The 22,595-nt window shown below is 50.4% G+C and overlaps 9 protein-coding genes across 9 annotated transcripts; 3 read left to right on the top strand and 6 right to left on the bottom strand.

Annotated features, from left to right (window-relative positions):
- Positions 1-114: 114 nt before the first annotated feature.
- Positions 115-1,774, top strand: ASPSYDRAFT_204186 (PEX28-32 family peroxisomal membrane protein; the record flags this gene model as incomplete). Its single annotated transcript, XM_040843847.1, has 3 exons — positions 115-272; positions 349-489; positions 541-1,774. The coding sequence occupies 3 exons, from the start codon at positions 115-117 to the stop codon at positions 1,772-1,774; spliced, it is 1,533 nt and encodes a 510-aa protein (XP_040701979.1).
- Positions 1,775-2,335: 561 nt separating this feature from the next.
- On the top strand, positions 2,336-7,288 carry ASPSYDRAFT_69300 (putative ABC bile acid transporter). The gene is made up of 4 exons (XM_040850465.1): positions 2,336-2,434; positions 2,499-2,807; positions 2,861-3,374; positions 3,426-7,288. The coding sequence occupies exons 1-4, from the start codon at positions 2,396-2,398 to the stop codon at positions 6,971-6,973; spliced, it is 4,410 nt and encodes a 1,469-aa protein (XP_040701978.1). The 5' UTR covers positions 2,336-2,395; the 3' UTR covers positions 6,974-7,288.
- On the bottom strand, positions 7,099-8,752 carry ASPSYDRAFT_1032401 (uncharacterized protein). Its single transcript, XM_040839780.1, has 4 exons — positions 8,413-8,752; positions 8,206-8,337; positions 8,067-8,110; positions 7,099-7,988 (listed from the first exon to the last, which is right to left on the bottom strand). The coding sequence occupies exons 1-4, from the start codon at positions 8,610-8,612 to the stop codon at positions 7,225-7,227; spliced, it is 1,140 nt and encodes a 379-aa protein (XP_040701977.1). The 5' UTR covers positions 8,613-8,752; the 3' UTR covers positions 7,099-7,224.
- A 140-nt stretch (positions 8,753-8,892) lies between these two features.
- ASPSYDRAFT_153262 (nucleolar protein 16) lies at positions 8,893-9,667 on the bottom strand (the record flags this gene model as incomplete). The annotated part of the gene is made up of 2 exons (XM_040842261.1): positions 8,893-9,469; positions 9,537-9,667. 2 exons carry the CDS (start codon positions 9,665-9,667, stop codon positions 8,893-8,895), a joined length of 708 nt encoding a protein of 235 aa, XP_040701976.1.
- A 412-nt stretch (positions 9,668-10,079) lies between these two features.
- Positions 10,080-11,393, top strand: ASPSYDRAFT_90358 (Zn(2+) transporter YKE4; the record flags this gene model as incomplete). Its single annotated transcript, XM_040852320.1, has 4 exons — positions 10,080-10,103; positions 10,184-10,334; positions 10,387-11,320; positions 11,378-11,393. 4 exons carry the CDS (start codon positions 10,080-10,082, stop codon positions 11,391-11,393), a joined length of 1,125 nt encoding a protein of 374 aa, XP_040701975.1.
- A 638-nt stretch (positions 11,394-12,031) lies between these two features.
- ASPSYDRAFT_152789 (mannosyltransferase complex subunit MNN9) lies at positions 12,032-13,249 on the bottom strand (the record flags this gene model as incomplete). The annotated part of the gene is made up of 2 exons (XM_040842233.1): positions 12,032-12,052; positions 12,128-13,249. 2 exons carry the CDS (start codon positions 13,247-13,249, stop codon positions 12,032-12,034), a joined length of 1,143 nt encoding a protein of 380 aa, XP_040701974.1.
- A 643-nt stretch (positions 13,250-13,892) lies between these two features.
- Positions 13,893-15,210, bottom strand: ASPSYDRAFT_152504 (putative mitochondrial carrier protein; the record flags this gene model as incomplete). Its single annotated transcript, XM_040842203.1, has 5 exons — positions 13,893-14,312; positions 14,365-14,638; positions 14,713-14,868; positions 14,943-14,952; positions 15,048-15,210. 5 exons carry the CDS (start codon positions 15,208-15,210, stop codon positions 13,893-13,895), a joined length of 1,023 nt encoding a protein of 340 aa, XP_040701973.1.
- A 1,112-nt stretch (positions 15,211-16,322) lies between these two features.
- On the bottom strand, positions 16,323-17,276 carry ASPSYDRAFT_119592 (uncharacterized protein; the record flags this gene model as incomplete). The annotated part of the gene is made up of 1 exon (XM_040840401.1): positions 16,323-17,276. A coding segment is annotated over one exon (954 nt), but the record flags the coding sequence as incomplete, so codon positions are not given.
- Positions 17,277-20,965: 3,689 nt separating this feature from the next.
- On the bottom strand, positions 20,966-22,477 carry ASPSYDRAFT_153512 (agmatinase; the record flags this gene model as incomplete). The annotated part of the gene is made up of 8 exons (XM_040842290.1): positions 20,966-21,171; positions 21,227-21,452; positions 21,497-21,539; positions 21,592-21,620; positions 21,678-21,694; positions 21,742-21,895; positions 21,963-22,157; positions 22,223-22,477. The coding sequence occupies 8 exons, from the start codon at positions 22,475-22,477 to the stop codon at positions 20,966-20,968; spliced, it is 1,125 nt and encodes a 374-aa protein (XP_040701971.1).
- Positions 22,478-22,595: the final 118 nt, after the last annotated feature.

Below are 22,595 nucleotides of genomic sequence, written 5' to 3'. Positions count from 1 at the left end.
CGGCGCCCACGACCGAGTCCCTCCATCGTCATCACCTCACCACCCTTTCCTTTTCTTCCTCACTAGAGATGCAGCATCGTCTTGCCCCCCCGGCAACATCTCGCTCAAGGTATCATGGAGGAATCCACCCCCGATGCCTTCGCCGACCGCGATGATCCCACCCCGCCTTTCAAAGGCAGAGAGAACGCATCTACAAACGATGCCAACCCACGCCGCCATGGAAGGTCCGTGTCGGATTTTCGACATTCCGTGCAAGATAGGCTAGTCACAAAGTACGCAGTCCCAATCAGTCGCCTACTGTCTGGCTTGAAATCCGTCATAGCGTCAGTCTTACTGACTCCGCATCAGAATCATGCAACAGGTCGTTCCTGTGGAAAACGTGCAAGATGAGTCGGTCTCCGTGGGTGCGAAGAATGTCCCTTCAGACACCAAACGACCAGCCTTTAGTCTTCCTGTGATGGGCAATAATTTCCGGCGATTTAATGCAAGGTAATTATAAGTTACGGGCAATGATGTTGGGTCAAAACTAAGCTTTTGCAGGATTGGAATTGTTTTCAACTTCCAGAACCAGGCCGAGCAACTATTCAGTTGGAAGCAACCGTCTCATACCTTTTCTTTTCTATTTGTCTACTCTTTTATATGCTTAGACCCTCACCTTCTGGTCGTGCTTCCCATTGCGACTATACTTCTATTCGTCATGGTCCCAACTTTTCTTGCGCGCCATCCTCCGCCACCGTCAACCTCGACCTCAAGTATAACTCCTTACTACTCGTATCAGGGCCCAGCCCTGGGACCACCAAAAACAATCAAGCCAGTGCCGGAGACTTCCAAAGATTTCTTTCGCAACATGCGCGATCTGCAAAACTGCATGGCTGATTTCTCGGATTTGCACGATTCTGCCGTTTCTGCACTCGCTCCGTTGACGAACTTCTCGAATGAAAGACTATCTTCTGCTGTTTTCCTTGCGTGTACAATCGTCACTGCGGTGCTATTCCTGACCTCCCATCTCATTCCGTGGAGGTATATCCTGCTTTTTGGTGGGAATGCCGCAATTCTGTCAAGTCATCCCGATATCAAAGTATTTATTCAAGACATCACCAAAGAACTGGGCAGTGAAGATGCAGGTCCAGTGTCATCGGCAACTTCGGCTACGCCACAGATGCCTTTAATGCAGCTATTAGGCGACATATCGCTGGACTCATTCCCCGAGGAGCGTGAAGTGGAAATTTTCGAGATTCAATACCGTTCGCTCGCCCCCTACGCTGAACAAGACTGGGAAACGTTTCTCTTTAGCCGCGTGCCATACGATCCACTATCACCGTCCCGTATTGCCGGTGATAGGCCCAAGGGCTGTCGTTTCTTTGAAGATGTCCAGCCTCCCGTCGGGTGGGCCTGGAAAAGCAAGAAATGGGAACTAGATCTCGACTGCCGAGAATGGGTTGTTGAGCGCATGATCACCGGCGTTGGTTTCGAAGTACCCGGTGGTCCTTCGGAAAGCGGTGCCGGTACTGATGAAATTGGAGGCTGGGTCTGGGACTTGCCTTCAGCATCTCTAGCCAGAGCCGACGATGACGTGGTATCGGCACTGGGTTACGAGACGTACGGCCAACAGGTTTCTGGTGACAAAAAGAAGGGGAAGAAGAAGGGGAAAGAGAAGGCGCATCAAGACTACGAAGAAAGGGGGAACCCCGGGCCTAATGTCATGGGCGAGTGGAGGCGAAGGCGCTGGGTTCGGATCGTTCACCGAGTCAGCATGCCAGCTGAGAAGTCGTAGACAGACGAGACCTTTGATGGCGATAGGTGAATACCCATCTCTACCGAAAGCCGTGCTATCCTTAGATATTCATTAGCAACTCAAATATTCAATATCGATAAATCTCGTTCGTCCTTTCTGCTAGGCGCATCTTGAATAGTTGCCAATGCAGGTGATTCAATCTGATATTCGGAAAGCTAATATTATCGCCTGAATCAGGAATAACAAGCAAGGTTTAAAAACAGAAAGCGTTTGGCTGCCCATGGTTCTCGAGGCTATATCATGATATTACTAGGGGAAGGTTGTGTGGCTCAAACCTTGAAGTATATATTTCCGAAACACTGCACCATGGGTGCGGTTGCCAACAAACAATCATCAGCAGGGATAACAACAAAAGAAACGCAGTTAAAAAAAATTCATCCCCGAGAACCATGTGAGATACCAAGCTAAATGTATAGAGTGCTCCTGGAGTGGTATAGTGAGGTCGTAGTGAAAAGTTGGTGCCCCAGGCATGTACACAGCGGGCCAATGAGTGTCGGAGAGCGGAGGGGTTGCCCCCTCGCTCATCATGATCCTTCAACAGTCCGTCAGCTTTGGAATGTATCCTCGTCCCTGAAATTCGATCATTCATTGCCATTCGGAATGGAATATGGCGCATTGGACTCATGTCGAGTCATTTGGGCAAGCCACTCTCCCCAACGGATCATGGATGTTACGTCGGTTCCTATCTAACCGATGCTCATAGGACTCGCCGAATGCTCGGCTATCGCTGTGTGCAATTGAGTATTCTACTCTAATCCCAGCAGTCGTAATTTTCTGTGCTTGGTTGAGCTATGTGCTTCGATTTCTACCCTTCATTCGTCGCCCAAAATGGACTCGGCCTTTTGTGCAAGAGTTACTTCCATGCCCAGACTTACCATTAGAGCACACGAAGCACCGTCTGGGCTGGGTCATCGCTCTCTTGGTCATCTCAGTAATCGGATCCGCTGCTGAGTTTCTAAAGATTGTGCTAAATGGTATAGATCTGGCTAACTGGGCTCTTTTTGGTTCTTGGGTAAGTAGACCGCTGTCTCTATTGTGAACAGCAGCTGAATTCCAATCGTCCAGACCGGGAGCGTGATCCTTACGGCCATCGAACGCCCGAGGACAGCACCGAAATTACTTTTTACCTTCTTCCTAGCTGCAGGGATTACGGAGTTCTCCTTTATTGTTAATCGCAATGCTTATGCAGTATCCAATTTATTTACTTTTCAGCTTGCCGCAGCGGCTTCACTGCTGGGTTGCACAGTTACTCTTGCAATGCCCCTTCGTCCAGCTTTGCTACCCTGCATTGATATCAGTGCAGTGGGACAGAAACCATCTAACAAATTTCGAAGCCCGGAAGACAACCTGCGGCTGTGGCAGTTTTTCACCGTGTCTTGGATGGCGCCACTAATGGCCATGGGCAAGCAACGCCAGTTAGATGAGGATGATGTCTGGTATCTCCCTTTTGAATTTCAACACAAAAGGCTCCACGAGAAGTTCCGGCAGCTTCGAGGAAGCGTCATTGGCCGCCTACTTCGGGCCAATGGTATAGATATTGTCATCATCAGCACAATTTCAGTAGTGCAGATGATATGTGGTATGTCCGCCGGGTTGTTCTTGACTGTATACTCGCTAACCTGACATGCAGAATTCTCTACTCCACTTCTCCTTCAGCAGCTCTTGCAGGCGATGAAAGCCGAGAACCGGTCTAACCGTGCTGCATTAGTCTATGCGATGTTGTCGCTGGTTCTTCGTCTGATTGCTGCGCAATCTCAGGTATTTAACCTCTGGTATGGAAGAAGGTGTTATGAACGCAGCCGTGGCGAGATGATGATGATGGTATACGAGAAAGCACTTGTGAGGAAGAATTTGTTTGAGCAGGGTGCCGATGATAAATCTGCAGAAGGCGAACAGCAAGACGGGGATGGTTCCAATCAGTCTTCGAATAAATCATGGTTATGGAGTTTATTAACTCTGTGGCGAACTACTCGCAAAGAGAAACCTAAAGCCCCTGTTTCCATGGGGAAGATATTTAACTTACTTCGAGGTGATGTATACGAGGTTGCCCAACGATTCTGGGAAGTTGACTCCCTAATCAATAAGCCACTAGGCTTAGTGATTGCCGTGGTTCTTGTATGGAAAGTTTTGGGGCCGTCCTGCTTCCTTGGGGTACTAGTGGTGGTGGTTGCACAGTCAGTCAACGTACTTATCACACGCACTCTCCTCCGGTGGGAGAGAGTGCGAAGAACCGCCACGGATGCTAGGCTTCAAGTCTCATCCCAGTTTGTGGAGGCACTCCGCCATCTCCGATGGTATGGCTGGCAAAACCACTGGTTAGGCCAAGTCATGGACGCCCGGGAAACTGAGTTGAGATTACGTGTGATTACAAGACTATGGAGTCTTGCTATTTCATTCGTCAATGTTCTCGCCAGCGGCCTGTTCCCAGTTGTTGCTCTCTACGCCTATACGCTTTTGGCTGGCCATCCCTTGAGTATCGACGTTATATTCCCCGCACTACAACTCTTCACTATGTTGGAGGCTCGCCTACGAGAAATACCGAGCTTGATAACGGTGTTGATCAACGCTTCAATTGCCATGGAGCGTATACAGGATTTCATGACCGAGCCTGATAAAGAAAGCAGGGCCATTGCATCCTCTGGTGATGCTGCACCCCTCCGGCTGGAAGCATGCTCTTTCGCTTGGCCTGGAAAATCCTCTCCGGTTCTTTCAGACATAGACCTGACCATCTCTCCTGGCCTCACTGTTGTCCATGGCAAGGTTGGGGCAGGAAAGACTGCGCTTCTTCAAGGTCTCTTGGGTGAACTAGATAAAATCCAAGGCACGTCTTATATATCAAGTGAAATGATGGGATACTGTGCGCAGACACCATGGCTACAGAGCATGAGCATTCGAGACAATATTCTCTTCTCCTCCCCATATGATGAACAGCGGTACAAGCGAGTCTTGGACGTTTGTGCGTTACTCCCAGATCTTTCGAATTTTAAACACGGGGACTTGTCGTTCGTGGGAGAGAACGGAATTGGTCTTTCTGGAGGGCAGAAGGCACGCGTTGCTCTAGCGAGAGCAGTCTATAGCACTGCTAGGATACTGCTTCTGGATGACCCATTATCAGCATTGGACCACAATACGGCCGAAACAATTGTCCGCAGGTGTTTGACGGGCCCTCTTATGGACGGTCGTGTCGTTGTTCTTGTTACACATCGCATCCACCTTGTTCGACACCTTGCCGATCAAATTGTGCATATCCAGGATGGCCGGGCAACGCTCGAGTCGCCGGCGTCCTTGGAAGGTATGGAAGACGAAACTGAAGGCTCAAATGATGCAAATGCAACGGATGAGACAGAGCTCGAAGACCACTCGGCGGCCGTGCCGTCCAAGTTTATCGAGGAAGAGCACCGAGCGGAATGGGGCGTGAAAGCTGCAGTGTACTGGAACTACATAAAGGCCGGGAAGTACAGATGGTGGTGGGCGCTAATAATTGTTATGTCGATTTATCGTCTGATGTCAGTTGGACAGTCCTGGTTCCTCAAGGAATGGGGAGAGGCATACAGCGAAGTTGCAAACGTGCTAGGGCATTCTGTCTCAGAAAAAGCTGCCTTTGGACAATGGACAGCATTCTCAGCACAACCAAGACCACTCCTGTGGACACCAACAGACCCTTTCGAAAAGCTCCCTGCGCCTATTGAGAATGTGCGGCCATGGTTGTTGGTTTTCCTCGGAATAACCATGTTCACAGCTATTACAATGCTTGTTGCTCAGCTTTTTATGCTTACCATTGTTTACTGTGCGGGCCAAAAGCTCTTCCAGGAGGTCATGATAGGTGTTAGCCATGCCACCTTTCGGTTTTTCGATGTTACTCCTGTTGGCCGATTGATGAACCGGCTGACATCGGATATTGGAGTGGTGGATGGTGATATCAGCCAACAATTCCAGCTCATCGCGTTCCTCATTATCACCTGGATATCTTCGGTCCTCGTTATCGCTTCAGTGACACCGGTATTCCTCGCATTTACGATCCTACTCACCGCATCATTCGTCTTCACATTCCTACACTTCTTACCAACCTCTCAAAGCCTTCGCCGACTTGAAATGGTTTCCCTGAGTCCATTAATATCCAACTTTGGCGAGCTCCTCCACGGCCTCACCACAGTCCGCGCATTCCACGCGGAACCTCGCTTCCAAGACCGAGTCATCGCAGTGGTTGACAAATTCCAGGGAATGGACCACTTCTACTGGTCTCTCCAAAGCTGGCTGTCTTACCGTTTCGAGAGCCTCTCCGCACTTTCTACATTCGTCCTTACAGCTCTAGCCCTCTACACAGACGTGACACCTGGCCTCGCAGCCTTTGCATTGATAGCAGCAAACAGCTTCGTCAACGCCACTCACGGCCTGTGCCGCCAATACGGGCAGCTCCAAATGGACTTCGTCTCCGTCGAGCGCATCGACGAGCTTCTCCACGTCGACCAAGAACCACTTGGCACAATCACCCCGCCAGCCTCGTGGCCAAAATTCGGCGCCGACATTGTCTTTGAGGGCGTCGAGATCCGCTACGCACCGCATCTAGACCCATCTTTATCAAACGTCAACCTACGTATCCCCGGCGGCTCTACAACAGCCCTGATCGGCCGCACCGGTAGCGGCAAATCCACCCTGGCCGTCTCCCTTCTCGCCGCTGTAACCCCATCCTCAGGTAAAATTCTGATAGACAACATCGACATAGCAGCTGTCGAAAAACAATCCCTCCGGACACGTGTAACATTCGTCGCACAAGACCCCGTTCTATTCCCCGGAAACATACGCAAGAACCTCGACCCAGTCTCCGAATACAGCGACGCCGAATGCTTGGCTGTCTTATCCCGGATCTGCAGCCGGCGCGGATGGACGCTCGAGACACATGTTGAAGCTGGAGGCCGGAACCTAAGCCAGGGAGAGAGGCAGCTCATTGGGCTTGCACGTGCAGTACTGCGGCGCAGCTCGATTGTGATTCTGGATGAAGCAACGGCGTCGATTGATCATGAGAGTTCCTTGGAGATCCAGCAGGTACTCCGGGAAGAGATGAGGGAGTCGACTGTTGTGACGATTGCGCATAGGTTGGAGGCAATTAAGGATGCCGATTATTATATTGAGCTGGATGGGGGTAAGGTTGCGCGCTATGGGTATGTGAGTGATATGTAAGGTCCTACTACGTACGCAGTGAAAAACTGTGGGTTTGTTTGAATGCTTTTCTTCTCTTTTATTTTCTTTGAAACATTGTTTCGAAGACAAAAGGAATACAAAATATGAGAAGTCTTCAGATGACAACGACTCGAGTAGTGTACATCCAAGGGAAGTCCTTGAACAAAGCTTCCTCAATCAAGCTTTTGGACAAAACAAGAAGACCTAGCATACAAAGAAAGAAAGCCTTTTACGCCCAACCAGCTGAAAACCTAAAAACAGTGAAGTAAAGCAAAAGCCCACAGTATTAATGTGAAAATACAAACAACTATGACCGTCCTTAGATTCACGTACTCGACCCCATTCGATAAATCCGTCCCATGCACACTACTCCCATTCCACGTCGAGTTTCCACCACTTTGACCACTAACGGCGGTCTTAGAATATGTCCCAGTCGCCGGTGTCGGTGTTAAGGTACTGGGAAAAATGTCACTGCCTTCTGAAGTGACCATGGGAGGACTGGTATGTGTAGACTGTGTCGCCCACACCGCAGAAGACGAAGGCTGTGACAGTGTGCTTGCGATCTCGATCCTCTGCGTAGGGACCACGAGCACGACGTCTAGCGTCATTCTATCTGCTGTCCTTGTGTCTTTCGCCCAAGGATTCGAGCAAATGGGACTATTATGGTCTCTCACGTCACTCGGAGCAGGCAGCGGGATCGAAGGTAGCATGACCGCGCGAGGTAAATTTTGCGAAGTAATGTCACGCCCCGCAGGGATTGCGGATTTGGCATCCTCTGAGGGATTTGAGTGCATGGACACCTCGTCGGATGCAGATATTTCCGGTTCATGCTCGTTTTGTCTTTTGTTTGCCGCTTGCGCTTCCTCATTATCCACTTCGTCGATGGTCGGAGGTATAAGGAGCATAGTATCACATAGGGCTGTCTCCGGTATATGGATTTTCAGCCCGGAGAGTGTGTAACCTGTCCCGTTGAAAGCACAAACTGCATTGCCGGAGCGGGCGGATGCTTCATAGCCTATATGTCCCATTGACCTCGATTAGTGAATGCAATGATCACAGGTAATGATGTGTGGATGTAATATGATTCACTCACAAACTGCAGCTCCTTTGTATTTAACTGGCACTATGCCAAATAGCCTGCTTATCATTAGTTCAAGCTACCCTTCACAACTCCCGTTTTGAACTTTTTTTACGGTGAGATGTTGGGTGAGCGGAGCAAAACCAAGACATACTCAACATGACAAGACCTCATCTCAGCTGTTCCATCAGGTCCGCATGATATGATGGACGAGCCCAGGAGAGATTCAGTGGCGCAGTAGGACGTGTTCGGCGAGGGACAGCGGAAGCGGCTTGTTTGGGAGTCACTGGAGATTCTATATTAACTTCCATCCTTTAGGATTCTGGTAGAATATTGGGTGGGATACTACGAAGAGACTCACTATCTGATCTGACCATGGACGAACGAGAGGGAGAATAGTATGAGGACCATCATGAGCGGACGCATCATGGTAGCCATGGTTCCAGTAGGGGCCATTGACATGACAAGGAGCGATAGAGAGAAGATGTAAAGCATGCATGAGGAAAAAGCGAGTTTTGGATTGTGGACAAACGCGTGGCCAGGTGTGGTAATTGAGCGCATTTTGCTACAATTGGCTTAAGACGTGTTTTGCGTAGTAGTAATTTCTAGCGGGAGATTGAGCTGAATACCGGGAAAGCCATTGTCATTAAAGGGTATTGCAGTGTATATGGATGTGTATATCAATGTCAGTGTACTGTGTAGACACACTTGCATGTCTATTTTGAAAGTAAACGGGTCGATCATCAACAATTAACCAATTCTAGAATCCCGTATAGACACTTTTGTCTGAAATCAACCTAACGCCGTATTCGCCGCATATTCGCTTTCAACCAGAAAACAATCAAGCCTGAGTCGCCTTGAACTTGCTGATCCTCCGTCGTAAATCACCTGCCGTCTGCTGCATGGGGTTGAGCTTCCTGTCCCGAGCCATAGCCTGGTAATCGTCGCCGTATCGCTCAACCAATCTCGTAATCCATTCTTCCTCCCGTTTACTTTGGTGGCGCGGCTTCTTGGGGGCTTGTCCCTCGGTATCGGCCTGCCTTTCAAGCTGCTGCACAATCTTGCTGGCGGACTTCTTCTCTTGCGGTGTCAGATCTTCTTCGTCGTCGGACAGATCGTCCAGTGGATCGTTAAGCGGGTTTGAGCGGCGGACTTTGCGTCCCGCGACCTCGACCTGGTCGTCCTCCTTGCGGATAACTCGAATAATTTTGCCGGTTTCAGGATCACGCTCGACCTTCAACTCGCTCACAGCGTTGTTTTTCATGGCATCCACACTGCCCTTGATGTGTAGCGAGTCTGCGACCTCCTCCTCCAAGCCATTCTCAGTCTTGCGCTTCTCGGAACCTCCAGATGGGGCGTTGAGTCGATGGACAAGACCTAGACGGCGGTAGTTTTGTGTGAGTGTCGACTTGCGATCCCTATAATCGACACATTATTAGAATTGTTGCTGTTGTTGGTGGAAGCGACTGGACCTGGCGAACATACCAATTTTCTGCGATAATAGCGTTGCCCAGAACATTAATCTTCTTCTTTCCGTTTTTGAGTACGCCGGACCGCTTGGGTTTCTGCTTAGGCGCAGAGGAGCGATTCTTCTTTGCTTGGCGGATATTACCCATCTTGAATGCACGCAAGAGAAATGCAAAAAATGACGACTAGTTGTAGAGAAGCTCAAGCCGCAGAATAAAAATCCTTATCGATGCGGGAAAATCGTCGGTGCTGTTTGCACCTGGTCTTGGCGTGTTTGGCTAGTCCCTGATAAGCGATATCGGCGGCTTTATCGCTCTCCGTCGTGTCAACACCTCCAGCCGGGGAAGAGTACCTTGAGACGGAGCTTCAGTTTCATGTCTAGCCTGTTCTAGACTAATCCTCTACAATGCCACTGTTTACTCTATCTCCCGCCCGCAGGATTGGCCTTGCGCTGGCTGTCGGTCTCGCTTTCTTTTCTGCTTTGGCAGCTGCCCAAGATGCTCTCGCCGTCGGCGATCTGTCCGTCAGCGAGATCGAGGAGCAATTGCAGGTGCGTTAACTATGGCCGTACATCTGTATACGCCAGTATGATGTATATATGCGCCGCTGCCTATGACCATACCACCAGGACCAGCTCTTTGCAGACCCAATCTAACGCGACTTAGAGCTGCCCCCTCGTTCAATCCCTGAATGAACATAAGCGCGCTACAAGTCCCGAGACAACAAGCTTGACTTCGAAGATCTTCTCAATTCTGTTCCCAGGGAGCCCAGCCGTAAACTCGCTTCTTGCTACATTATACATCTCGGGCCCTCCGAGTAAGTTTTGATTTCGATGCTGTCGCGTGCTATCATGTTAACCCCACCATAGACTTCCTCCTTGCGCTATGCCCTCCGAACATCGACCCCTCGTCGTTGTCCGTGATGGTTGCCTTCGCTGTTGGAGGCCTCCTGGGAGATACGCTCTTTCATCTTCTCCCAGAAATCTTCCTTGGTGAAGATTCTCCGGAGCATGTGAGCTTCGTCATGGTCGAGCCAAACCGCAATCTCCTCCTTGGTCTCGGCATCATGGTCGGCTTCTTCACCTTCGTCGCCATGGATAAAACTCTCCGAATCGCCACGGGAGGCGAAGGCCATGACCACTCGCACTCACACTCCCACGGCCATACCGCGCAAGAAACCGCTGTTACCACCGGCGCCAGCGCAGGCTCAACCAACAACGAGCTCAAGAAGCGTAAATCTGCAAAGACAGAGCCAGAGGCACCCAGCGTCGTCAGAGATGAGGTTAACCCAAGCGTAAAGCTAGGCGGGTACCTTAACCTAATCGCCGACTTCACCCACAATATCACAGACGGCCTTGCCATGTCCTCCTCCTTCTATGCCTCGCCTACCATCGGTGCAACAACCACAGTTGCCGTCTTTTTCCACGAGATTCCCCACGAAGTTGGCGACTTTGCCCTTCTGATTCAATCTGGCTTCTCCAAGCGCAAGGCCATGGGCGCACAGTTCGTAACAGCCATTGGGGCCTTCATCGGCACCCTTATTGGCATTGCAGTGCAGGAGTTTGGCGGCTCTAACCCCACTACCGCAGATGGAGTCTCAGGCTCGCCCGCTCCTGGTCTCCTAGGAACAAGTCTTACATGGGGCGACATGCTTCTGCCTTTCACGGCGGGAACTTTCCTTTACGTCGGCACCGTCTCGGTTATTCCCGAGCTGTTGGAGACGGGAAAGAATAAGGGCGAAGAGATTAAGAAGACCATCATCCAGTTCATTGCTGTCGCTGTTGGTGCCGGGATTATGCTTGCGTTAGTTTTCCTTTCCGGCTAATCATATTTTATGAAAAAATACTAACCAGAGTACAGGATCTCGTGGGATTAAATCTAGTCCTCTTGCCAGATAACAGTATCCGTCTTAATCAACAGTGGATTAAGCCGATTCACCCCGAAAACTCATGGAGGACCGCCCATACTACATCCATAACATCTAGACGAACTGCATTTACTATATGCCTAGAACGCTTTTGCGATAATCCTTTAACTATCTCTATATCCGCAATGCCACATAACCTAATATATCCAATACGGTCTACGCACACCTACACCTCGATACGCCACACTCATAAAGAAAATATCTAGAAGATCTAAGCCAAGCAATTATACCACCAGTTAGCTCAACTAGATTATCCAGTATATATATTATTTCACTTTACGAACGCCTAGTGCCAACCCAACCGTACCTAGCAACAACAACCAAGCATGTTGTAAAAGTAACCAATATGAAAAACCCTAGTGTAGAAAAGCACCGAAAAGAAGGGTAAAGAATACCCCAGCCTGCGCACAGCGCGCAGGATGCATGCCACCGGCTATATGCAACCATTCCTGATCCCATCCGTTCCATTCTATAAGCAAGTAGCCCTACCTTAACCCTGGTACACAGTAAAGTACAAACAAGCACAAAAGCAGTATTTTAGATCCTGAAACCGGAAATAAAGAAAGAGAGGGAGAGGGAGAAGAACATCACTCGTTATAATGGTATACCTGGATCAAAAAAAGGAAGAACTGTTAGCCAAAGGCACATCGCGTATTACTAGTGGTGGAGTCCAGGGAACGTACAAAATAATCTGGCAGCCCATGCACAGTATACCCCAAGCGTTTCGCCATACGGGCGAAGCCCTCCGTCTCAACGAGATGGAAGAATGGGAACGGCGGGAACATTGCGCCATCGCGGTGAACATCCGCCTTGACCATGAGCGCGGTGCCACCGACACCGTCGAGGTCGATAATGCGGTTTGGGCGCGGGTTTTTTGTATCGGCCATGTAAGCCATAAGGCTGCGGTATGTAGGGAGCTCAGAATATCCCTCAAGCAGAATATCGTCGGGGCCCAATGTATCGCCGAGAGCCTGGGCCGTAGGTGAATCAATCCAGGAATTGAAATCGTAAGGGCGGACCTCCTGTCTCTTATTATCGTTGTTGTAGTACCGCTGGAAGCAATTGGCTACTATTACAGGGCGATTATGGGAGGTTAGGTCTTGGACGAGGGTTGGCGGGGTTTCGACGATGTCGGAGTCCAGCCAGAGGACCCAGGAGGTGCTTGGGCCGAGAGTGGTGAAGACGAGGCTGTTACGGGCGCGGGACATGGACTCGCGGCGGGCTTTCTGGTTGGCAAGCTTGTGGCGCTCTTTTTCGTCCTGCGATTGGAGCGGCGGGTCGAAGTCTTGCCGGAGGATGGAGATGCTTGCGAAGCGGTTGGGCACTGCGCCCGTTTGGGTCTTGCTGATGGCCTTTTCGAGCGCTGCCACTGCGGCGTTGCCTTCTTTTGTGTGTGGTACTATGAACCCCAGCGAGATGAGCTCGTGTGGGTATGTAAGTTTCTCGACATTGTCCCAGTATCCTTCGTAGAAGCGGGCGAGGGGGGTGAGAATGAGGACGCGCTCGCCCTTGCTGGTTGCGTCGCTGCTGGTCGTGAGGCTGTTGAGGTTGTACTTGACGACTGGAGGAGGCGGTTGGTGGCCATCTTTGTAGACTGGTTGCGGGATAAAGGGTTTCGTTGGAGGAGAGAGAGGGTGTTCTGCTGTGTCTTCGAGCCTTGAGTCGGCGGTGGGGGGAGGTGAGGATGAGGCCGGGGGCGAGGGCGAGGGCGAGGAGAGCAAAAAGCACAGGAAGCCGAACGCCAACAGGCAGGCTAATATGATTGTAATTGGACTCGTGCGCCGCATGGTGCGCGCAACGGCCATGCTGGCCGGCTCGACAGTCTTGAAGGATGAAGCTTGCTGGCGAGAGTGTCTTTGTCTCGACGTACGTGGTCAATCGTCGGATCGGCGGTGATGGCCTCTGACAGCCGAGGTCTCGCTACTCGAAGGCAAAATTGACCTGGCCCGGGAGCCTGAGAGACATCTCCAGCTTGCGGATTAAAGAGCGGACGTCCCTGGACAAACCGAGGGAGAAGGAAGTCGAGGTGTGTTGGAGATGGAGATCCTTGGGGAGAGAATTAGCGGCTGAAGATCGCCTGAAGATGATGGACCGAACTATCCGCAACGGGAAGCTCGCCAGTCTATATTTGGACACTCGACTGCGGCGTCAAGGAAATTGGATCTCAGTAGAAACGCTGCTCCTGCTTCCCAGGTAACAATAGCCCCATCTAAGCTACACAGGGGCGGGTCTTCCAGCCGCCGAAAACGGAAATACCGTGGAGTCTGGCTGAACTTGACACCCCGCGCCATCACGCCTATCGAGGTCCCGACTCTCAAAATAGCCATCTTCAATGTAGTCTTCTAATCGTTAGTATTATTTGTTCGTCTAGTCAAGATCTATACCCTGTATATATGTCTATTCTCATGCCGCCAGAGCCAAAAATCATGAAGGTGCTGGTGTTGAGCACTATGGTAACCAGCGCATCACACCCTCAAATGCAACCAACGCCATCGCGTTCGCCGGGAACGCACGCAAGAAGCATGGAACAAAGCCCCTCCAGTATCCTCTCCACCCACGCTCCCGATAAACTGCCACCGCGGCATCCTTCCACCACCGGAATCTCCTTTGCCCGTCACCGAGTGCACCGCCCATTGGATCCGTCATCAGGCGTTGTTTCACCACATCCGATGGATACGACGTTAGCCAGAATATCTGGGCAGAGATGCCACCGGCCCAGAAGTTGATCGCTGGTGCTGAGAGGCTTGTCCGCTCCTTCATCATCCGTGTTAGGACATCGTAGGAACCCCACCAGAAGAAGAAGAACGAGCGGAATAGGATTGTTGCGCAGAGACCCCGATAGAGGCCTGTAATTCCGTGGGTACCCAGCTATGACGGATCAGCACACCATACTCTCTAGCATTTCACTTAAACCTCTTACAAGTCTGCGAACGCAATCTATCGGCCCGCTATACAGCCGCTTTGACTTATCCGCGGCATACTGAATTTGAAGCCGCGCCTTAACGTGTTCAACTGGCGCAGCGATGAAACTGACCGTCGTACCAGCCATAATGCCCGCAATCCCGTGTCCAAAGCTAGGCAGCGCATGGGGGTCGGGTTGGTATTTCGCAAACGGGGTTATAGCACGTATTGACGGCTTCGAGAAAACATTCTCGAGAAGCAGGCGGCGGTATAACGTTAAAGAGCCGAGCATTCTACACATTTTGTCAGCCTCTTCCTCTGCCCAAGTATAGCACGACGCCGTCGATAAGGCCCGACTTGGACTTACACTGAGTCCATGACCATCCATCCGACTAATGGCGGCGTAGCCCCCTTGTATAATCCAGAGACACCCTCCTTCCTAATCGTCTGCATCACGCAATCCAACGGACCCCTGAAATGGCCATCTTTGCTCGTCTGTAACCGCACTTTAACCGTGTCAAATCTATCAGATCCCGCAAGTCAATACATATACGTTCTGAGCAGAGATTATAATTCGAAAGGTGGTAGCAAACATACGGATGGCCGACTGAAATCACACAGCGCAACTGTTAGCCTATACATCCAATACATGGCACACAGGTAGGACAAGGCCAAGGCCGAACGAAGCCTATCCAAACTTACCACTCAACTTCGCAATCCCCGAAAACACACCGGCCACGAACCCCTTGTAATTGCGCTTGGAATCGGTCGTGGACGGGGGAGCTTTGGCGAGATTCTGCGTCGAACCGGGCGCATCCATTGCGCTCGTTGTTGAGCTCGGTACGGGCGCCGCGGAAGACGACATTTTGTTGCTTTCTCTTTCCTTTTTCAGCGAGTACGCAATTCGACCAATCTGTGTCGCGGCGAATAACTAACGGTATGAGTCGTCCTCGCTGAAGCCTTGGGTATCGTGCTCGAGATTCGTCTTCGTCCGTTATCGGACGGCGCGGCGACTCGGTTCCGTAGGTGCGTCGATTCAATTGAACATCCGCCCTCTGCTTGGGGTATAGAATTTGAGAGGACTGAGGGTTTAATATTTGGTAGGAAATTAAATTCACCCCTTCAACAACAACGACAGGGGATAAGCTGGTCTTGAAGAAGAGAAGAAAGTTGGAGAAGTTGCAGATCTTGAGGAGGGGACCTCTGCGGTCTCCCAGAGGCTTGTATGTGCTTGCACGCCCCACTCGTCCCCGGCGGTTCGGGGAGTCGATGTTCTTCTCCGGGAGGCTGCCAAGGAGCCCTGCCCCGTCCATCACTTTAACTGCACGGCCTTTTCCTGATCCTGATGGACATTATTGGGTGGATTGTGTTATGGGGCGGGCTTGCCCCGATCTTGGACAATATAGTTTGAATTTTGGAGAACAGATAAAAGCAGTTGAAGCATGCTTCTGAGATTGCTCCGGGGTCGGAAGTGCTATAGTACTTCTCCGGATTTCATATATCTTGCTTACGGGTAGTTTTGGAAGGATGTTTTGATCGAGTGTCCAGAATTCGCTGAGTAATGCGTCTATGTCACAAGAAGTTCTAACTCCGCTTGATTGTCTTCATTGAGTGAAGATCTAACATAACAAAATGCTTGGTACTGTTGGACCCAAGCTACAGGTTCGTGTTCCCGAAAAGAAAGCGCTAATGAATGTCCGTAATACAATATGACGTCTGAGGTGTGTAAATCAGTTGGAAGTCAATGAGAGTTGATAAAACATGGAGCCATAAGTTCGAAAGCTTGAGGCTCAGTGGTCGCAATGCCGATGCGGGGTATAACATAATATCGAATACAGGAAGTGAAGGGTAAGATGTGGGAGAGATGTGTGGAGCAATCATGCTCAGCCCGAACTTTTAGCACATGGAAGGAATATGGGGTCTTCAGAAGAGGGATCTGGACGAAGGATATGGCAGGGTTGTTGGCGCCTAGCATTTTCACCACCCTTTAGCGGCTTTCCTTGCTTTTTGTCTAACCACTTCGTTTTCGCGAGTGATCAGGCGGTCCAATAGGTCGGGTGCGGCTGCTGAATGCTGGAAATCTCGTGAGGACAGCTCAGATCTATTGGCGCCTGCAGATAGATAACCACCTGCTTCTTCCAGGGCCAACGGTGTGACAGGCCCTGGGCTGTTGAGAGGATTCAACCGTGGGGCAGACGGACCAGGAGACAACGGACGTGACCCCGGTTTCTGAAACACAACCCCTTCGACGAAATCACGGTACTGCGAGATCGGGTCTCGTGAAACCGGAGCCGGACGATACACGTGCTGTCGAGACTGGCGTGGTGACGGCGGCTGTCCGCTCAGCGTCTGAGAGCTCCCAGACGACTGGTAAACGGCAGGATGGAACCGGGGTAGATCATTGAGATGGAAATTTGGTGCTGATTTGGCCGCATTTTGCGCCCGAGATGCTGGCTGCGGGGAGCCGGAGCGTCCAGACGACGACATGGATTGTGAAGTAACAGGAGTGTAAAACTTCGAGCTGTCAGTACGCATTCTGAGAGAGCGACGATCGCCGTAGTGACGACTATTTCTGTTGCGAATACGTCCGCCTCGGGTTCTCTCAGGTGATAGATCGCGATGAGGGAAGCAGTCTCGCTCGAATCGACCAGTTAACGGAGTGACAGGAATGTCCTCCTCGTGAGTGTTGAAAGGCGACTTGGGTATTGGGATAGGTCTTGATCTAGTTTGGTAGGTTGAGAGTTTTTCAAATGAATCGGACAAGTCGACAACTGGCGAACGAGAGCGGGGGAGGGGCGACGGAGGGTTATATGTGGAACACGTTGCAGTCAATTCCTCAAGGGACGACAATGAGAAGCGAGTGGGACGACCGTGTCTGGCAATCAAACTTCCCAACTGGTCACGAGTGTGAGATGGTCGCCGATAGGGAGACGAAGATGGGGATGAGAGGTTTGCTGAGCGGAACATGATTAGCCAGGAAGCATCAAGCTTGCAACGCTAGAGACAATTGACGAAGCATTCCACACGTGTCAGGTGGGGATTTGTATCGGTAAGCCAGCGAGGAATGTCAAGAAAGACCACCGGGCAGGACTAACGAGACAAAGACAGACAAAGGGTCCGAGACGGTGGTGGAAAAAGAAATGACGCTTGGAGGGGAAGATCGCCGTCGCTGTCGCGAATGGCATGATGGGGGACAAGGCGGCAAGAGATTGACTTACACGTGAGAGGAGGGACAGAATCTGCAGAGCTGCAAGAGGACGGATACAGCGAAGGGGAAGAAAACGAGGTCGGAGTTGAGAAGGAGGAGGAGGAAATGCGCGGGGAGACAGGCATTCTTCGACTTTTAGCGAATCTGACAGTGAGTGAGTGGACTTTGTGGCGCCGCCCGGATGTTCAGGAACTAAAACGGGCGCTGCCGCTTCCCGGTGGCCTCCCAAGTTCCTCAATATAAAAAATGGTGGAAACAAAATCTGACAGTCGATTTCTGCGCTACCTCCTCCTTTTTTGTTTTCCCTTTGCACGTCAAGAATGGTTACACGGCGTCAAAAACAAAGCATGACCTAATTCAACCTCCAAGCGTCAGTCGTTTTGCGGGGAAAGGAACAGCGCTTGGCAGGCAGGACATGGCGTCATCGGTCCGTGCTCATTGGCTGTCATTGAAAACAGTGGGTTTCAAAAACGGTAACGGACGGTACCGAACGGTACCAGACGGACGCATCACCACGGTCGCCAGGAACAGACGAGTAAAACAGGACAGGAATGTGGGTGAGGCCAGACAGCATTTAGCAGGGCTTACACTGGAAAAATAGGGTGTGGTACCGGTCTAGATTCTAATAGACGACTAACTGCGTGGGTGCCTCGCTTCAAGGGCGAACAAATGCGGTTCTTGGCATCGGTCGGCTTGCAGGAGGTTGCATGCTGCAGAGTATGCGCCGTGTAGCTATAGGAGGAAGAAATAAGAGCACGAATAGCAAGGTTCGGCAATGAGAGTAAGGGACTCTGCGCCTTTATATCAACGGCTGGAGAACGGGCCGCCAGCTGATGTATAGTTTCAGCAGTCACCCCCTAATAGGGCCAGTCGCATGCGAAGGACTCGGCTGACCAGCCAGGTTGAGATGCAGTGAAGAAAAAGAAAAGAATAGAAAGCAAGCGAGACAAAATCAAGGCAGAAGCAAACACCAGAAAGATGGTGGTGTACGTCAAGCCTCCAAGAGCTAAATGGGTGGGGTTTCAAACCAGATCTGTCTGCCCAGGTGCTTAACTCTCCTTGTCTGCCAGGGCTGAATCTGCAATGATCCTGATACTAATGCGACCATGGGTGCAGACTACGCCTGTTCAGATCCCACCATTTCATATTAAGAGCTGAAGAATCATCATTGTTGTCTATCTGTTCTCTGTGCTCTACGATATCATGCGGCCATCGGATACTTGCGCATCCATCAGCCACACTAGGCAGCATGATCAGACGATCACATCGCACTCAGGCCCCTCCGGCACCTTCAGCTTCAACGTTCACGCGTCCTCTATTTAAAGCACACCTGCTGCTGAATAACACCCCACCTATTCACCTTTACGCGGTCTATCCAGTCTCTACTCTTCCTATGACCACGGCTCATCCGCTGCATCCGAGCCAATATGGAGCTACCTAGTGATCCAGTCATATTTGCCAAACCTGTTTCTGAAATGAATGGCCACACAGCTGGAAATCCCTCTGACATCTTTTTTCTTGTCGAGCAGCTATTGGTTCGCGCTGGCGAGGGAGGCCAGAGAAAGCTTCTGGACATGGAACTGGACTGCGCAACCCAGGAGATTAACTAGGAAGGCAAGATGCCGGCTCAAACAAAAGCGTTAATGTAGCACTGCAGTCCTTATAACCATCGACTGCGTCAACTAATTTCAACCCAGTACTTCCACACTTCCATCTGAACCTGTTCAATACCGGAACTCGTGCGGTTATCAACTGCGTAAGCCCGCAGGCGTGCGATAAACTTGTAATAATCGACTTCAATGCGAAACAAAAACAGTACTGGCACACATAGTACTAGGTCGAAATGGTAATTTATCCTCAGTCTGTTTTTATCTGCCACAGAGGGGTCCACGGGATGTCCACGAGCCGAAGTGGTGGAATGCCGGCGGTTTCAGTGAAATGACAAGAAATTCTCTAAGCTATTCACCCCAACATAAACCGACCAAGGTGGAGATCATTCCACATTACCCAAACAATGTCTCAGAGAGCGGGGCAATATAAATCTACAGGAGGAGGCAAAAACCCCAGTAAAAAGGATAGATAATTGTTGCTGCTAAGAGGGGTGCGAAGTAGGTAGTAGAGGAGAAACCCTGGAACACATGATGTGATATTCATCCCCAGAAAAGTGGCCACCGATGAAATCCGAATGCTGAGGATAATCGGGTATTCCAAGAAGCAGGGACTTGCCTAATTAACCATCGATGTGATGCTACTGGTGTCTTTGTGATGCTGCGTACTGGGCTCTGGTGTTCACTCCAGCTCCCATTATGATGTCGGATTACCGGCTTAGTGAACTACATAGATATAAGTTAATTTTGTCTAATGCAAACACACAGTGCATTATTATCTACCTCATGTGATTAGAAACCTCACTAAGGAGTGTCTACAAAGCTGAAGTCTCCTGCACTGCGACTCTCCGGGAATGTATGACCAATGCAACCTGATCCCCACATATTGTTGTAAGTAGTCGTGGGGCGGGAGGGACTTTGTGGGAGGTAACAAAAAATACCATGCCAATAATAACAGCAGTTAAATATCGAGATTCTGATATAGCCAAAAGTAATGGAAGAAGGACTAACTCGCAACCAAGGTACCCACGGGCGTTGGGATAAGTACCAACTACCCGTTCAAAATCTAGGGCTAGATTTTGCCGCCTCAGGCAGACTCGACATCTTGTCAGTATATTCTCTCTATTTGAGATTCATCCGGGAGGAATTCACACAGTTTCCATCTTTTCTTTTAGAAAAGGGAACTAAACTGAATATAAGCTTTTAGGATACTATGTGGAGTTCCACTGTGATTGTCCTTGTGTGGAACCTCACGCTATCCGTCTCCCCGTCGACGCGGCAGAGGTTCAACCGTTCTAGTACTAGGATAGACAGGAACTTGGACAGGTTGTTACCCGACTGAGGTAGGAGGGTACTATCATCGTGCCTACCTGCAGGAGGAGTAAGGTAGGTATTGTACTTATCCCAAGGAAGGCGCGATTGAGGGCAGTTTACAATAGGCAGGAGCGACCGACGGGACAGGAGTCCATTGCACCTTCCCTGCATAAAAGAAGCACTGGAGGAGGGCCATTGAGGAAGGCGAGACCCTTGAGGTCCCGTTGGTCCAGGTCCAGGTCTTTGTTTACACCTGCCTAATTAGAAGATCGATCCATATAACGGGAAGGTGCAACCGATGGATGTTGGTCGTTCTTTCCTTCTAATACTGAACGCGTATAATGGGATTATTTTCTTTAGAAAAATGCGGTGAACTGCCGGAGGCATGATTGATGCTTATTAGGAAGCGCCAGTATTACATGCTTTTCTTGGCTGTATCACGCCCCATCTGTCAGATTTGTCGATGACTGAAACCACTACACATTGGCTTTTTAATTAACCAACGGAGTGAGCACCATTAGACCGAGCAAAGAGTGTGCAACTTCTGCTGCTGCTAGGGTAGTAGTTTCTGCGGCCGTGTCGTATATAGGGGCTACCTCGACTACGTCCGCACCGATAATCGGGAGACCGCGGAGAGAGTCTAAGATGGTGAGAAGTTCGCGAGTCGTGAGTCCGCCCGGTTCCGCCGTGCCGGTTGCTAGATGTAATTGTCAGTACGACGTAAATAGAAAAGCCCGCTGGAGTCGAAGTACCTGGTGCAAATGCCGGATCCAAGACATCAATGTCGACCGAGATGTAAACTTTGCTGTTTCCAACCCGGGATTTGATTTCCTCCACAACACCCGCTACACCAAGAAAGTCGAGGTCACGGGCTTTTATTGTTGAAAAACCGCAGCGGACATCGTTTTTAATGTCGCCTTTGCCACGATTAAGGGGGGCTCGGATGCCGACGTGGATGGAATTGTTATGGATGAGGCCCTATAATTGTGAGATTTGGATTAGAGATGGTTTTATTGACTTACTTCTTCGTGTGCGAGGTGTAGGAAAGTCCCATGGTTGACGCCACTGTTAAATATGAGTATGGTTCTTGAAGTATATCAAATGGTATTTGACTTACGCGTAATGAGATATTCCGCCGCATAAACTCTAGGTAAGCTTGATTCACTATAAGCAGCTTTTACGTGGAGATGTCATACCTAGAACCTTAGGATCCCATGTATCTGTCACAGTCAGTAAATCCATACAGCTTCATGAAGCGAAGACAAACCAATATGACTATCAAAATGAATCACCGATACCGGCCCAAAATGCTCATAAGTAGATCTCAAAGCCGACAGCGTCGTCGTATGGTCTCCACCCAGAGTCACAATCCGGGGCGTGCGCCCATGATCCGTACTGTTTGTCGCACGAGAAGAAACAACCTAGACACCGCACCCGTTAGAGTCACGCACACGTACACTAAGACTGTATCTTCAGGAGGGTAGATACCTTATGCGCAAGGTCAAGCTGCTTGAGTGCAACCGTATTGTCCAACCATGTCAACGGCGCGTCTCCACAATCTACCAGCTTCGCCCAGCTCTCGAAGACATTCTGCTCGGTGTAGATGTTCCATCCCTGGATGCGACGAGAGCCAAGGCGGATCCCCCCGGGTCCGTATCTTGCACCCGGGCGAGCAGTGACGCCCTTGAATATAGATTTCGGATTATTGGCTGGACATCAAAGGCGAGGAGAGCTATGTGGGAACGTACCGTGTCAAAGGGAGCGCCAAGGATGGCGATGTCGTACGGGGTTGACTCGGCCTCGCTGTCCACGAAGCAATTGACATATGGAATACGCGCGAATGTGGTGAGACCAGAAAATTGGCTACCACTTGTGATGTCGATCTTGTTAGGTTGTCCGAGGAGGAATTGCTCCGATTCAACCCCTGCGACTGGGGGGAAGACGATATCTCTCGCGTTGACTGAGAGGAGGAGGAGAGCGGAAGTGAGAGCAGCGGTGTACATTTTTGGATCATGAGTGTATGAGTGTATTAAAAGATGTTGGTTAATTTTCCGGGAGGAGAAGAAACCGCTTTAATAGTCCCGTGCAACGCTACCTAAGGGTCTCCAAATGTGTAGTTTA

Source organism: Aspergillus sydowii (assembly GCF_001890705.1).
Source record: "Aspergillus sydowii CBS 593.65 unplaced genomic scaffold ASPSYscaffold_6, whole genome shotgun sequence".
Lineage (NCBI taxonomy): Eukaryota > Fungi > Ascomycota > Eurotiomycetes > Eurotiales > Aspergillaceae > Aspergillus > Aspergillus sydowii.
Note: the sequence above shows the minus strand (reverse complement) of the source record. Positions and strands in the feature narration are given on the sequence as shown.